The following is a 17,411-nucleotide window of genomic DNA, read 5'->3' as shown; positions in this document are numbered from 1 at the left end:
AGAACAAGAAGTGTCGCAACTCTCTCTCTCTACGGCTCTGCTGTAAACGAAGCCGCTTCGTTGTCACTTGATCGCTGGAGTGTAACTTGATTGGCTGGGTGTCGGTTCGATTTGAGACAGAATCGATCAGAGCCGTAGATAGAGAGAGTTGCGACAATCCTTGTTCTCGCCGCCACACGGTCACGTGGTTTATGTATCCATCCAATAGTTTCAAAAAACCCCGCGCTGTCATGTTCTCATATCCCAGCTAGCACAATCATCTGGTCCAGCTCCCTCTTTTCTATCGGCACAGTCGGCCGAGTGTCAGAATCGGCCAGAATCAGTGTAGCCAGATCCGGTCCAGTTGTTACCACAGCTGGGTTTGGCTGGTGCTCGTAGAGACGCGGAACAACGTCACCATAGCAACAGTGCGATGCGAGCCGTTAAAAAAGAGGACTAATTATTTGTTCGTGTTTGGTAAATTAACGTTGAATCTTAACATTTTACTTAGCAAAATGTAAGCAGAAAGTCTATTAATGAGTTTTGGATTAAGATAGAGAGCAATTTGGAAATGGAAACTGTTAGGTAATGTTATCTATTGAGTTTCAGGTTAACTGGTAGTCTGAACTAATACACTTCAGGTAACGTTAGCTAAAAGGTAAACAGTTTCTTGCATTAGCCAACAGCTGCAAAATAATTAAAGCTCATTCAATAGTGTATTAAATACTTAATAATAATAATTAATAATATAAAATACTTATTTCCACCACTGTATATATATATATATATATGTGTGTGTGTGTGTGTGTGTGTAAAATATTTATGGTATGTATGTAGGCTGTATTAGTAGATGTAGTTGTAGTAGTAGTATGTTTAGTAGTATTGTGTATGCGTAGTATAGTATGTATATTTACAATATTGTTCACTTTGATAATTATCATTCTTATATGCAATTATATGTTATTTTCTATATATAATATTAATATAGTTGTCATTTTGTTTCACTTTTATAATTTGTCTTATTTTTAATATTCTGATTATTATTATTATTATTATTATACTTGCTGCAATTATCTTAATAAAATACTTTCTGCTGCACAATCTGTAGTTAATCTGTAGTTAATCTGTAGTTAATCTGTAGAATAAATGTATTATTTTATCTATGAGGATGTGAAAGGAGAAGAAAACGGGAAATAAATGGTATCGCAGTGTTTTGGGGGCAATTCCGGCCCAGCTGCGCCGGAAGTGGGCCACAATTACAAGGCTAGCTGGGATGGGACAAGCAGCAGTGAATGAAGTATTAAACACTAAATAATAAACATTTGTACAATTTCTGGGTATTTTCAACTGCCTTTACATTTACTGCATTTGGTATATGAAGTGAAAGATTGATGTTTATAATGACTTATAATGAATAGATCGTTCTTGTTAACACACAGTACATTATATTAGCATACATTAAATAATGCCATATCATTAAGTAGTATAAACAATATACAGTACAGAGATTAAAGAGCTTTTTTTCTTTCTTTTTTTTTGCATAAACTATAATCTCCCTTCACTTTCCTGAGGATTCATAATAATAATAATAATCATCATTTTGGTTAAACACTGAGCCATGTGGCTGGATTCATAATGTTTACCTGCACTGAATGAACAGATTTATAAACACACTACCGTACCTTTAACATTATTGTGCAGGTACATGAAATAGCTTCATTCATCTCTTATTTCATGAGTGATTAATAATTCATTCCTACATGTAATACATGAATTAATTCATAATAATATGCACTAGTTCATTTTGTCTAATGTAAGTGGTGGACAAGGTACACAAACCATGTAGTTGAGTTAAAGTAGAGATATCCAAGGTAAAATATTACTCCAGTAAAAGTAGTAGTAAAAGTAAAATACTCTTTACCTCCACTTCACTGAGTAAAAGTACTAAAGTATTTACCTTCAAATGTACTTAAGTGTGAAAGTAAAAGTAGCATGATTTATTATGGCTCTAATGTTTTATTATCATTTCTGTAACAAGACTCTTGATTAATCACCTCATTTTAAGGTGAAAAGACTCTAGTGGCATTAATTAAGCTTAACTGAATGAGCTAAATTCAGTTATACCTATTAAATAAGATAAACATGTAACATTTAGTGCTGAGCAAATGCTAAACAATAACAGTATTAAGTATATTAATGACATCAAATTCATTATTTCTTTAAAACAAAGCAACATACAGCTGAAAATGCTGCTCAGTAGTGGAAATGAACAGAGCTCCACCCGGAGCTGTGCAGAGAAATGTCCCGCCCCCGTCACAGCGGTTCTCTATGGGAGTGTCGCTACTCTGTTCTCTCTACGGCTCTGGAATCGATTGCTCATCCTGCGTGTCCCGGATGTTTAGTCTGAATTTTTTAATCTGAATTTTGTGATCTGAATTTGACCTATCGAATTTGAGCAACCTGAATATATATTATTTGAATTTTATAAACTTGAATTTTTGATTTTGAATTTGTTAACATCAAAAAATGAAAGTGAAAATGAGTTATTGTAAAATGTGTGGGTTGAATTCTGAGGCAAAAAAGTTCAGTAATCAAAATTCAAAGGCTTAAAGTTCAGTAATCAAAATTCAAAGGCTTTTAAATTCAAAATCTGATGAGACAGATTTACTTCCATAAAAAAGCCCTGTCTAGGGTATTCCTGCACTGTACCCACAGCGACCTTGACCAGGAAAAATCACAAATTCGTTCGGTCAAAACAGTCTGATAACTCTTAATATCTTAAGATCCATTTTTATATACTTCTGTTATGAACTGCGACCTGTCTGGGCCATTTCCTACCTTTCGCCTAACAACAGAGCCACTGCGACCCTGACCAGGACAAAGCAGTGGTGAATTAATGAATCAGTGATGAAACAGTATTTCATGACTCTGTAGTGTGGAGGCGCCCAATAACATCAAACATCCACTACATAGTGCGAACACAGTGGAATTGAGACGCGCCCGAGCCACGTCACGTGTGTGTGTGGGAGGGAGGAAGGGAGGGAGCGATGGTTATGACGTCAGCTCATCCTCTGTCTCAGTGCTCAGTAATGTGAGTGCAGGCGGCTCCGCCCTGAGGATCAGCGGAACATCACATAGCGGTAAGTTCATCACAATCCTCTATTATTTCTTCTCCAGCGTCTTAATCTTCATCTCTCATATCTTCACTTCCACATAAAATCTTTACTTTTAATAAAAGAAGTGAGAAATGAAGGAAGCCCTGCAGGAAATCCGCTGTTTAATCGGATCTTTTTAGTGCAACGCAGCAGCTTGTGATGTTTTTTTTGTATCTAGTTTAAGTGGCGGATTGATACAGTCTAACTGTGATTAAAGCGTCCACTTCCGCCCCAGTGATTTTCATCAGCTTTCATCTTTTATTCAGTTCAAAATGTTTACTTTGTGCTGAATAAAATAGGTTAGAAATGTGATTTCTTCCTGTCAGTTAATCATTAAACCCTATCAGGTAGACTGTGTGTGAATCAGCAACTTCTACACACACACACACACAATATATATATATACAGCAGAGTAAAGGACTGTGTGTTTGTATTCAGTTTGTATATACAGTGTGTGTGTGTGTGTGTGTGTGTGTGTGTGTATATGTGTATATGTGTGTATATGTGTGTGTGTGTGTGTGTGTGTGTGGGGGGGGGGGGGGGGGGGGGGGGGGGGGGGGGGGGAATTGTATTGATCCACATCCACAGACTGAGTGGTGGATGTACATTAGCAATTCAGAGGCAATTTGGCAAATGTGGGGCTTGAACTAGTAACCCTCTGATTACCAGTCCAGTACCAGTACCACCGCCCTCAGTCAGTAGAACTTTCTCTATCACTTTCATGCTGAGCAGCACATTTCTCAGTACTGTAAAACAAAAAAAACCAATAAAATCCAAGTGCATAATTTAGACATTTTGCATAACAGAAGCTAAAACAGCTGTTACAGATGTTTACAATAGACATAAAGGAGGTGGATTTGTGTTGTTGAAGGAATAACCTTCAGTAAACATGAAGATAAATAATATATTTCTGAATGACTATTATTTTAGATGTGATGACTGGTGCAGTAAGACTCCTTCTCCTGAGTCTGATTTGTAGGCATCAGTTAGCTTTATTTTTAAACCCTTGGTCAGCTGCCTAATGGAGCCAGTGATTGATTTTGAGTGTTAGCACAAGGTTTTAAGAGTCAAAGTATTTATTTTCCTCTGGAATTGTCATCAGATGACAGATCCTAATGACAGCTGTTTAACTTTATTAGTCTAAATGAGTCAATTAAGTAAAATTGTAACTAGATTTGCTGCAGAGGGTGTGTTTACTTCTTTTCCATGGGTGTGCAAACCTTTGCATTATTCTGTATATAGTGATTTTAATCTGTCTGTAATTAATTGTGTTTGTTTAAAGCTGCCGCTGCTACAGGAACCTGCAGGTACATTCACACACCTGTATGATGTCATTCCACTTCCTGTTAACTAGACCTGATCTGACTGTCTGGTCTCACTAAGCATAAAATTAGATAACTTTGCTAATAATGCTGCTCAGAGTGGAGATTATATATTTAAAAATCTAAAAACACTAATTTATTATTTATTTTTCATATTTTTTGCTTGCTTGTTAGCTGACATACCCAATTAAGCAGGTAACACTATGACAGATCCAGACACAACTTCCTTTTAAACATCCAATTTTTTTTATTTTGACAGTATTTTGACTGACTTTAATGTAACTGGTATCATTTAGTGGAAAAAAAAATGTAAATGGAATGTTTTTGAATGGTTGTTCCTAGGATTTCTTTCAAATAAATAGCACACACACACAATGGTTGTTTTATGTTATTGCCGTGTTGCTGTGCAGTATGAACGTGTTTGGCGGGATGTCAGTGAGGATCCATCATGATCGTTTGCGGGCGGAGGGCGCGGGCAGTAACGAGCGGGCACTGCCCTTCCTCAATCAGGATTACGAGGCTCTGAAACAGGAGTGTGTAGAGAGCGGCTGCCTGTTCGAAGATCCCAGTTTCCCTGCACTGTCTTCAACACTGGGGTACAAGGAACTCGCCCCCAACTCTTCCAAAACTAGAGGAGTTCAGTGGAAGAGACCCACCGTGAGTGGCATACATACACAAATTTACTGCATACATACACACATATATACACACGTAAGTTTCTGCACTTTTATATTTTGGTTGGAAACCAAGAGATCTCTCGTACCCACACATCCTTACTACAGATTGATTTGGTCTTAGCAAAATCCTATCAAAATTAATTAGTAGAATATCAATTAGAACTGACAAATCTGCAAAAAAAAGTTTTTCAGTTACTTGTTCACAGCATTATATAAAGAAAATGTAAAAGATGAACCAGGAACGGAGAGACTGAGCAGGAACAAAAGTGTCAGGAATGTTGAAATGTACACACATAAAGCTGTTTATATAATCACTCTCTGTAACGACTGTAGAATCTTCACAGTGCAGTTCATTCTCACAACCAAAAGTATTGGACACAGCATCAACTGAGTTCCTCCTCTGTACCTTTAGTTTGTATATTCTGACTTTATGAGGTGCATGTAGTTAAATGTTTGTTTATTATTACATTATTATGTGTGTGATTCATGAGCCCAAATGATAAAAAGGCTGGATCTAAAAAGAGACTGAACTGCAAAGAGAAACAATCTTAAAAACATAAAACCAAATCATGTTGGCCTATAGGATGTTACTACCTCAGTTCCAAAAAAGTTGGGACAGGATGAGAAATAAATAAATACAGACAGCATGGACTTTTCTTAATTCCACTTTGATCTGCATGATCCACAGCTTCATTTGTTGTGGCATTTTAACTTATGAACATCTTGACCAGGTGATACAATCAAGGTGTTTAAAGAAGAACACTCAGCATTAATTCTTGACCTTTATAACGGGGTAGCAGTAGAGACTCTCCAAATAAACCAGTGAGTAATGTACTGGTTGGTGTTGGAGGTCTCTGTATCGGAACTTTCATCACAGCAGGAGGAACAAACAATTTCCTTTTTACAACAAACACTGAAGCAGCAGGATGAACGATATCAGAACATCTTACAGTGTATCACAAAAGTGAGTACACCCCTCACATTTCTGCAGTTATTTAAGTATATCTTTTCATGGGACAACACTGACAAAATGACACTTTGACACAATGAAAAGTAGTCTGTGTGCAGCTTATATAACAGTGTAAATTTATTCTTCCCTCAAAATAACTCAATATACAGCCATTAATGTCTAAACCACCGGCAACAAAAGTGAGTACACCCCTAAGAGACTACACCCCTAAATGTCCAAATTGAGCACTGCTTGTCATTTTCCCTCCAAAATGTCATGTGATTTGTTAGTGTTACTAGGTCTCAGGTGTGCATAGGGAGCAGGTGTGTTTAATTTAGTAGTACAGCTCTCACACTCTCTCATACTGGTCACTGAAAGTTCCAACATGGCACCTCATGGCAAAGAACTCTCTGAGGATCTTAAAAGACGAATTGTTGCGCTACATGAAGATGGCCATGGCTACAAGAAGATTGCCAACACCCTGAAACTGAGCTGCAGCACAGTGGCCAAGATCATCCAGCGTTTTAAAAGAGCAGGGTCCACTCAGAGCAGACCTCGCGTTGGTCGTCCAAAGAAGCTGAGTGCACGTGCTCAGCGTCACATCCAACTGCTGTCTTTGAAAGATAGGCGCAGGAGTGCTGTCAGCATTGCTGCAGAGATTGAAAAGGTGGGGGGTCAGCCTGTCAGTGCTCAGACCATACGCCGCACACTACATCAAATTGGTCTGCATGGCTGTCACCCCATAAGGAAGCCTCTTCTGAAGTCTCTACACAAGAAAGCCCGCAAACAGTTTGCTGAAGACATGTCAACAAAGGACATGGATTACTGGAACCATGTCCTATGGTCTGATGAGACCAAGATTAATTTGTTTGGTTCAGATGGTCTGAAGCATGTGTGGCGGCAATCAGGTGAGGAGTACAAAGATAAGTGTGTCATGCCTACAGTCAAGCATGGTGGTGGGAATGCCATGGTCTGGGGCTGCATGAGTGCAGCAGGTGTTGGGGAGTTACATTTCATTGAGGGACACATTAACTCCAATATGTACTGTGAAATACTGAAGCAGAGCATGATCCCCTCCCTCCGGAAACTGGGTCGCAGGGCAGTGTTCCAGCATGATAATGACCCCAAACACACCTCTAAGACGACCACTGCTTTATTGAAGAGGCTGAGGGTAAAGGTGATGGACTGGCCAAGCATGTCTCCAGACCTAAACCCAATAGAACATCTTTGGGGCATCCTCAAGCGGAAGGTGGAGGAGCGCAAAGTCTCGAATATCCGCCAGCTCCGTGATGTCGTCATGGAGGAGTGGAAAAGCATTCCAGTGGCAACCTGTGAAGCTCTGGTAAACTCCATGCCCAGGAGAGTTAAGGCAGTTCTGGGAAATAATGGTGGCCACACAAAATATTGACACTTCAGGAACTTTCACTAAGGGGTGTACTCACTTTTGTTGCCGGTGGTTTAGACATTAATGGCTGTATATTGAGTTATTTTGAGGGAAGAATAAATTTACACTGTTATATAAGCTGCACACAGACTACTTTTCATTGTGTCAAAGTGTCATTTTGTCAGTGTTGTCCCATGAAAAGATATACTTAAATATCTGCAGAAATGTGAGGGGTGTACTCACTTTTGTGATACACTGTACATTGGAACACTGATGACCAAAGAGATTTCAAATCTACAGTAAAAAATATAGAGTTTTTTTCTAATAATTAAAATGTGTTTGTTTGTAGGAACTAACAGCTGATCCTCAGTTTATCGTTGGTGGAGCAACTCGGACCGATATCTGCCAGGGGGCTCTGGGTGAGTAACGATCTGATGATTTCTGAAGAACTTTATCTCCAGACAGACCTGTTTACACGATAAGCTGTGATTACATTATTGAGTCTGTTTGTTTGCTTTGTTTACATTTTCCCCAAATTCAAATGTCGAGAATACCTATTGCACCCAGTATCTATGCTGCACACATCACACACACTCTGTCCGTGGAGGGTCTTGCATGTGTGTGTGTGTGTGTGTGTTACATTGTGCATACTGGATTGTTTGTGTTAAAGAAGAAGCTGAGTGTGTCAAAGATACTGAGCCTCAGCATTACCAGTAAATATAAACCAGATTCTACTGGTCTGAATTGTCAGAGAGACTCCAGTGTGTGTTACTAGTGTGTTAACTGTATGTACAGAGTAGTGTGTGTAGATAATGTTTGCAAAGTGGGCTGTGTGTGTGTACGTGTGTGTAATAGAAGCTGTATGGGAGTGTCCTGGATTAGAGATTCTTTTTAATAAGGCCCCTCAGAGTGTGTGTGTATTGTGTACTCTGTAATTGTGTGTATAGTGTATTGTGTTTGTGTCTGGGTGTTTCTGGGGGGGGTGTTGGGTGGTGCGGAGCTGCCTTTCTGATGACTCAGAGATGGTTTGGCAGCCAGCCATCACTTACATTGTTCAGTGTGTGTGTGTGTGTGTGTGTGTGTGTGTGTGTGTGTGCATTAGTGGTACATTAGTGATATGTATTGTGAGTGAGTTTTAGTAGTATTAAGTGTGTGAGTGCGTGTGTCTGTGTGTGTGCATTAGTGGTGTATATTGTGTGTGTGTGTGTGTGTGTGTGTGAGTGTGTGCATTAGTGGTACATTAGTGGTGTATATTGTGAGTGAGTTTTAGTAGTATTTAGTGTGTGTGTATGTGTGTGCATTAATGGTACATTAGTGTTATATATTGTGCATGAGTTTTAATAGTATTGTGTGTGTGTCTGTGTGAATTAGTGGTACATTAGTGCTATATATATATATTGTGTGTGTGTGTGTGTGTGTGTGCATTAATGGTACATTAGTGGTATATATTGTGTGCAAGTTTTAGTCGTATATAGTGTGTGTGTGTCTGTGGATTAATGGTACATTAGTGGTATATATTGTGTGCAAGTTTTAGTAGTATTAAGTGTGTGTTTGTGTGTGTGTTTGTGTGTGTGTGTGTCTGTGTTCATTAGTGGTACATTAGTGGTGTATATTGTGTGAGGTTTTAGTCGTATATAATGTGTGTGTCTGTGTGTGTGTGTGTGTCTGTGTGCATTAGTGGTACATTAGTGGTGTATTGTGTGCGGTTTTAGTCGTATATAATGTGTGTGTGTGTGTGTCTGTTTATTAATGGCACATTAGTGGTATATAATGAGTGTGAGTTTCAGTAGTATTTATTATGTGTGCATGCGCATTAATGGTACATTAGTAGTATATAATGTGTGTGTGTGTGTGTGTGTGCATTTATGATACATTAGTAGCATACAGTAATTTGTGTGTGAGTTTTAATAGTATTTAGTGTGTGTGTGTGTGTGTGTGTCCGTGTCTGTGTGCATTAATGGTACATTGGTATATATTGTGTGTGAGTTTTAGTAGTATGTGTGTGTGTGTGTGTCTCTGTGGATTAATGGTACATTAGTGGTATATATTGTGTGTGAGTTTTAGTAGTATTAAGTGTGTGTGTGTGTGTGTGTGTGTGTGTGTGTGTGTGTGTGTGTGTGTGTGTGTGTGCATTCAGGTGATTGTTGGTTACTGGCAGCCATAGCGTCTCTGACTCTGAATGAGAAGCTCCTACACAGGGTGGTTCCTCATGGCCAGAGCTTCACCAACGACTACGCTGGTATCTTCCACTTCCAGGTACCACAAACTCGTACCTACGATCTGCACTTCTCACCCCACATGAAGCTCGTAGTTTATTACATCTTAGATACGAGCGTACATAAACATTAGAACCAAAACCATCCTCATCATCAGCATCTAGTAGATGTTTTATATCCAAAGTGACTTACATTGTAATTGACTACAATACAAGCAGATGAGGTTTATGACAGTGGTGGGGCTTGAACCAGCAACCATCCCATCAATAGTGTCACATTTCAACATTTCACAAAGATACTTTGACTCTCCACTCTTTCTGTGTTGTGATTGCGTTGTTATTTTGTAGTTCTGGCAGTTTGGTGAATGGGTGGACGTGGTGATTGATGATCGGTTGCCGGTGAAGGACGGTGAGTTGGTGTTTGTGCACTCAGCTGAAGGAACCGAGTTCTGGAGCGCCCTGCTGGAGAAAGCTTACGCCAAGTGGGTGTGAAAACATATTCCAAACATATTCCAAGTGGAGGCCAACCGTTTCATTTAAACTCAATTGTGAGTCTGTGTGTGTGTGTGTGTGTGTGTGTTAGGTTGAATGGATCATATGAAGCTCTTTCTGGTGGTTCCACCACTGAGGGGTTTGAGGATTTTACCGGTGGGGTATCTGAGATGTACGAGCTTAAGTCTGCACCTCGAGATCTGCACCGAATCATCGCCAAAGCTCTGGAGAGAGGATCACTGCTCGGCTGCTCCATAGACGTGAGATCATTCACTATGCCATCATGGTGCCAACCATACTGCACCAACCATCCAGTATCAATCACACAAACACACAGTACCAGTCACACTGTACTAACCATATAGTACCAATCACACACTACCAATCACACAAACACAGTACCAATCACTGCACCAAATACACAGTACCAATCACACAGTACCAACACCACTATTTTCACTCCACCAACTACACAGTGCCAGTCACACACTGCACCAATCACACAGTGCCAATCACACACTGCACTAATATCACTCCACCAACCATACAGTGCCAATCACATACTGCACCACACAGTAGTGATGGATTGGCATTCTGTGCAGAATTTACTTTTCCTTTGCGCCCACTGTTATTGGTATAGATTCATGATCCACCACTGCATAATGAAGATGAATAACAAGTGCCGCATCTGAGAGAAGTTAAAACTAAGATTAAAGAGTATTGATTACCCTGTGTGTTTGTGTGTGTGTGTGTGTGTGTGTATGTGTACAGATCACTAGTGCATTCGATATGGAATCGGTGACCTTTAAGAAGCTGGTGAAAGGTCATGCCTACTCAGTTACAGCACTGCGAGAGGTAAGACACCGCACCTTGTTGACTTTCAGATTTAATTATGTTTAGTACGTTTAAACTCTGGATAAGAGCGTCTGCTAAATGCTGAAAATGTAAATGTAAACCCAACAACACTTTTATTAATCCCAACAACACTGCTGTACCTGATACACTCATACCAGAGCAACAATTATTGTAAGTACAAGATAGGCGTATTTAATTAAGTGCTTGCTAAGTGTTTAATAACCTGTTGTAATATATACAGTACATACTCTATATAATTTATGTCACCTGGTATTAATTATATATGAACAATGAGTCTCGACCACCACCAACAACCTGACTGGTGGCTTGTCCCTTCACAGAGCACTGTCAGTGGCTACTCAACACGGACACCATCAGCTCAACATCTAATAGATCCGTCACCCTAAGAATGCTTCAGAATAGGAACAGCCGTGCACATTTTGAGGGAGGGGGATGATTTTAATGTTTTGGCTCATCCTTGTAAGCGTATTTGTGGTGTGTGTGTGTGTGTGTTAGGTGAATTTTCGGGGTAAACGAGAAAGGCTGATCCGTGTCAGGAACCCGTGGGGGCAGGTGGAGTGGACGGGAGCCTGGAGTGACAAGTGAGTCGACCAATCAGCACGAGCAAAATTTTGAATTGATTTATATACAGTAGAATTAATGAACAACAATATCGTAACAGCACGAATAAAACCAGTCACCATGATAATTGTAATAATAAATTAATAAATAAATGATAAATGCTGGAACTGTCATCAGGACTTGATCTAAATGTGGAGGTTTTGGTGTTGTGTTTGTTCTTCAGTTCTTCTGAGTGGAACCAGGTGGATCCATCTGATAGGGACGAGCTGAACTGTAAAAATGAGGATGGAGAGTTCTGGTGAGGATCTTTCACAATAAAGTAGAAATATTTACATTATTTTGTATTAGTATTAGTATTATATACAACAGTTTGTTTAAATAGTTGAACTGCTCACTGAAACACTTTTTCATAAAGTGTTGAACCTTGACCAACAGCCGAACTGTTCCTTAATGTTCCTGTATACGTAATAAAAAGAATTAATATCTCATCTTTCTGCCAGCAGCGGATTACTGGTAGCCGTAGCTAATCTAAATCATGTCTGTTTTTGATTAGGATGGCGTTTGATGAGTTTAAGAGGCAGTTCTCCAGGCTGGAGATCTGTAATCTGACTGCTGATGCTCTGAGTGACGATTCCCTCAGTTACTGGAACACTGTTAAGTTTGACGGAAGCTGGAGGAGAGGAAGCACTGCAGGGGGCTGCAGGAACCACGCCAGTAAGATCAATACCTATTAATATACCAGCCCAATAATATCATTTTGTTTATTTTATTTTCATTAACCGTTTTGTGGTGGTCAGGGTTGTGGTGGGTTTAATTTTCCCTGAATCATGGGCATCCTGTCCGTGGTTTGTTACTGCATTGCACCCAATCCATCACAGGCCAATCATGTCCGTTTGTAGGACTCTAATTTCCAGTGGTGCTGTTGGACAGTTAGTCGTCTACATGTTACCCTGGGCAAATGAAAAGCTAAATAAATGTTTTGATGTCCAGAGGTGAAACCAGAGCAGCGGTCGTGGTGTATTGTCTACCTCTAATATCTGTCTGACTGATGTCTAATTGTCGCTCTGTGTGTCAGACACATTTTGGATAAACCCTCAGTATAAGATCACTCTGCTGGAGGAGGACGATGAGCCAGATGATAACGAAGTGGCCTGCAGTTTCCTGGTAGCTCTGATGCAGAAGGACCGGAGGCGTTACCGAAGACAGGGCCAGGACATGCACACCATCGGCTTTGCCCTCTATGAGGTCAGAGAGGGGCAAAATCACTACATCTTTTATAGTGCATAAAATGTATGATATCCAAAAATGTTGAGACAGGATGTTAAATCCTATTACAATTATAAAGTTTTACAAGTATCAATTTTACAATAAAAGTAAATTTGACAATTAACCAATAAATATTTGGTCTTTGTTGCTTAAATACAGATCAAAAAGGATGTACACATCACTGCTTTATGTTTTTGTAGCATTTCACATGTCCCAACTGTTTCCGGAACTTTCATAAGTGTTTACGACTCTTTGTTGCTTTGTAATCACTTTGTTCTTGTTGTTTTTTTGTTTCAGGTTCCAGATGAGGTAAAATGACTTGACTCTCTTGGATCTGGGTTCTGCTTATGTTTTATTAGAATGAAAGTAATCTCATTTTATTCAGTTGTTGTGGGTAAATGTACTTTTGTAGCGGGACCTATGAGGAATGTAAATAATTCTAATAATTATGACAATTATGAAGATTGTTATTAAGAGATTATAAATTTAGACAGATTTGCAGTAACAGAAACAAAATTGACCTTTAATATAAAAACAAACTCAATAGAAACACATTTCCTGGTCCTGCTTTAATCCAATTTAGTTTAATTACCAACTACTATTAACAGATAACTACTATCTGAATATTTTGTATTAAATGGTTAAGTACATTACAGTCTTTTAATCTTAGTTCAGTGTGTAAACTATTTTAAATTAATCTGATTATTATAAATTGGCATCAGATCGAATCTGATCTCTACTGTTTATTTCTTCAGTTCCGCGGTTGTCAGAATGTTCATCTAAAGAAGGAATTCTTCCTGCGTCACTCATCTTGCGCCCGGTCTGAGACCTTCATCAACCTGCGTGAAGTGAGTATACAACTATTTCTGAGCCAGTTATACTACAATGAACATAAAAAGATAAACAGTTATAATGAAAATAACCTTCATAGGTGAGTACAAGACTGCGCTTACCACCAGGGGAGTACCTCATCGTCCCCTCCACTTTTGAACCGGGTAAAGAGGCCGACTTTGTCCTGCGCGTCTATACTGAGAAACAGTCTGAAACTGAGTGAGTTCATGTTCATTCATTTAGCATGAATAGTTAGTCAAAAGCTTTGTAGAATACACAAATGAGCCAAAACATTAGGACCACCCCCCTTCTTCCTTCCCAAAGAAAAAGATAGCTAGATGAGTGGGTTGAAGTATTTATAAAACAGCAAGGGGTGTCACAGAAAACTGTGGTGAGTACCCACGGACAATAGTCCAAAGAGAGACACTTCGAACTGTGTACGGGGCTGCGTGGTAACACACCAGTTAAATCAGAACCGAACCCCAGACGAACAGAAGGTCAACTGTTCTGACAAATAATGTGGACAAGCCGGGTATGTGTGCATCATTTTCCTTAGGAAGAGATGCACCAGGATGCACTTTTTTGGCATATTAGGGGTGTGGTCCTGATGTTTTGGCTCATCAGTTTATAACAAAGAGCAGCATTTGTCACTAAATAAAATAGTTGTAACGATCAGTAGGTTTTAGTTAAATAATAATTAATAAATAAAAGTAAATGTAAAAAAATAATAACGTGATTGTATAATGGTTCTATTATTATATTATAGAGAAATGGACGATGGGGTCTCCTTTACTCTGGAAGACGAGGTATGAACTATATTTTAAAATATATTTTTGTGAAAGCTGTACAATAACTGCAGTAGGTGTGTAATGATTAATTTGGTTAATAAGAATTTTTATGTACAGTTCTCACCATGTCTCACTGATTACACTTGCATTTATTAATGTGATACATCCGCCACACAAAATAGTTCCTATTTTTTCTTTCAATGTAGCAGCACACAGCAAAACAAACTAAATAATTACTATCAGAATAATTACGATTAGAATGGTCTTACTGGTTTGAGTATCTTTTTTTCCTTTTTGCACCCAATTTGGATATGCTCGATGCCCTGCTCACTCGAATGACCTCTACCTGTATTATTATATGTATTAACAGAGCATTGTTGGAATTTGTTTATACACCGCTTGAGATATAAAGGAATAAATACTGAGAATTTACTGTTTTAGCATCACTATGGAATACATTAAAAAAGATCTAGAGTTGTCCTGCTGAGGTGTGTTTTATTTTCTTGTGTAGGAAGTCACTGAGCAGGACATCGACTCCTCGTTCAGAACCATGTTCAGCCAGTTATCAGGAGAGGTAAGATTATATACAGTGGGGGATTATACTGCGGGGCTCTGGTGGGGGACTGCTTGTGTGGAGGTTTGGGGGATACTGGTATTGAACACTTTCTCTCTGTCTGTAGGATATGGAAATATCCGTTTATGAACTCAGGACCATCCTGAACAGAGTCGTCTCCAAACGCAAGTTTATATAATTACTACAGATATACACTGGTGTGTGTGTGTGTGTGTGTAAGTGAATGATGTGTGTAAGTAGCAATGAGTGATGTGTGTACATGTGAATATGTGTGTAAGTAAATAAATTGTTTGGGTGTGTTACAGATCGGGATCTGAAGACTGATGGCTTCTCTCTGGAGTCGTGTAGGAGTATGGTGGCTCTACTGGACGTATCCTTCATCATCTCACCATCTCACAACAATCATATTTAAACACACGTATACAGTTTATTGCATAAAGCTCAATTTTTGTCTCAGTCGAGCCTCAAGCCCAGTTCTATAGTTCCAGTATATAAGTAGTTTTAGTTGTAGTAGTTTAACCCTCCTCCTCACTGTACATGTGGTCAAAACATCCTTGATTTACGTGACTCTTAGAAAGATGGCAGTGCTCGTTTGGGACTGGTGGAGTTCCAGATCCTGTGGAATAAAATCAGGAAGTTGCTGGTGAGAGAACATTCATCAGAGTTTATTAATATCCAGAATCAGAATAATCACTGACTTGTTTCTTCCTGCTCGCTCACTGTAGGGAATTTTCCGTCAGTTTGATCTGGATAAATCGGGCACCATGAGCTCATACGAGATGCGCCTGGCTCTGGAGTCAGCTGGTAAGGATAATGGTTCCTCTGGTTTTATCTGAAAAGGTTAGGATGATGTGAAGTACGATAGATTAAATCATCAGAATCAGATAAATGATTAGACAACACCAGGAATTTTATTTAAAATAAAGTACTGTTATAAATTGTGATAAATTTGATTATCCTTTTATAAATAAAAACCTTTTCTTTCTGTTGGCAGGATTTAAGTTGAATAACAAGCTGCATCAGGTCATGGTGGCTCGGTATGCTGATCAGGAGATGATCGACTTCGATAACTTCATCTGCTGCCTCGTTAAACTGGAGGCCATGATCAGTAGGAACTCTGTTTTATATAATATTCATATTTTAGAGATACACATACAGACAGATTAAATCAGTGGTATCATGTGCTAATAATAATGTGTTTATACAGGATCGTTTCAGCAGCTGGATAAAGATGGAGAAGGTGTTGCTGAGCTCAACGTCTCTGAGGTAATTTAATCATTTATTTATGTATTTGTACTTTCGTTTATTTATTCATTTAAAGTCAAATCAGTATTGATTTCTGCATATTTTCTTGTTCTGTGACTGATTAAATGTGTACGATGAGTGGAAGTTTATTGCGAGTTTTTCTATGGGAAAAATACAAAATTTTGAGTTTAACCATTTTTTTATGTAAATAAATATGTAGACACACATTATTTGTTGAAATGAGCTGATCTGACCCCTTTCTGTGTAACAGTGGTTGTACCTGACCATGTGTGGCTGAGGGAATCGACCACATTACACCTGATTCAGCTGCACCTGAGAATCAGACCTGTGGAAGAAGGAGATCGGATCTGATCGCTTCAGAACCTAGTGTATTAATATTTAATCCAGAGATAAGAAAGAAACATGTTTTTATTTACTGTAATGTTTATTAAACCACTCAGAAACTGCAGAATTAGAAAGAATATGCAACACAGCGAGCTTCAGCTAGTAAAATATAGACGACAGTTTATTTATGTTTATTTTGCAGCTGCATGTTTACCGAAACTAACCAAAAACCCACTGTGCCTAATCACATGGCGTCAACTAACCTCACTTTATACACATTCATTTTATTTATTCTGATTATTATTAATATCAATTATAAATGGCTTGTAGCATGTTACTGTATTTAGGAAGGTGCTCGGCGTCTTCAGTGCGTAATACTGACACATGATTTGGTTTGTACTGATTATCACATTCTATATCACGATATTTAATTTTCTCAATCCACATTATATAACATCTGCTCAGCAGATCACTCCATGTAAACACCAAATATATGTGGCCAGTCACTTTGCCATGTCACCGTAGCCTTAATAATTATTCTTGAAGGTTTTATTGAATTTTAGTGTTTAGGATTTCTCATGCAGTGCTGCTTAACATTAAATTAAATTAATAACCGAATGCTGAGTGTGGAACTGTGTGGTATTTTTTTGTTTGTGTCTGTGTCAGAGGCATAACTAGCACTTCATAGCACAAAAAGTATTGCTGTTTAGAATACATTTGGCTGTGCTTAGTGATTAAGGTACTAGACTCTT

General features: G+C 38.7%; 1 protein-coding gene across 1 annotated transcript; it reads left to right on the top strand.

Moving 5' to 3' along the window:
* Nucleotides 1-4,474: 4,474 nt before the first annotated feature.
* On the top strand, nt 4,475-17,277 carry LOC134334751 (calpain-1 catalytic subunit-like). Its single transcript, XM_063017200.1, has 22 exons — nt 4,475-5,113; nt 7,816-7,885; nt 9,604-9,722; nt 10,030-10,163; nt 10,265-10,433; nt 10,945-11,028; nt 11,545-11,630; nt 11,834-11,908; nt 12,164-12,324; nt 12,686-12,855; nt 13,174-13,185; nt 13,632-13,724; nt 13,808-13,926; nt 14,474-14,513; nt 15,007-15,069; nt 15,176-15,233; nt 15,375-15,439; nt 15,644-15,712; nt 15,795-15,873; nt 16,064-16,177; nt 16,277-16,335; nt 16,586-17,277. Exons 1-22 carry the CDS (start codon nt 4,868-4,870, stop codon nt 16,610-16,612), a joined length of 2,112 nt encoding a protein of 703 aa, XP_062873270.1. The 5' UTR covers nt 4,475-4,867; the 3' UTR covers nt 16,613-17,277.
* The last annotated feature ends 134 nt before the right edge of the window (nt 17,278-17,411 follow it).

The sequence above is a fragment of the Trichomycterus rosablanca genome, chromosome 20 (genome assembly GCF_030014385.1).
Source record: "Trichomycterus rosablanca isolate fTriRos1 chromosome 20, fTriRos1.hap1, whole genome shotgun sequence".
NCBI classification, from domain to species: Eukaryota; Metazoa; Chordata; class Actinopteri; order Siluriformes; family Trichomycteridae; genus Trichomycterus; species Trichomycterus rosablanca.
Note: the sequence above shows the minus strand (reverse complement) of the source record. Positions and strands in the feature narration are given on the sequence as shown.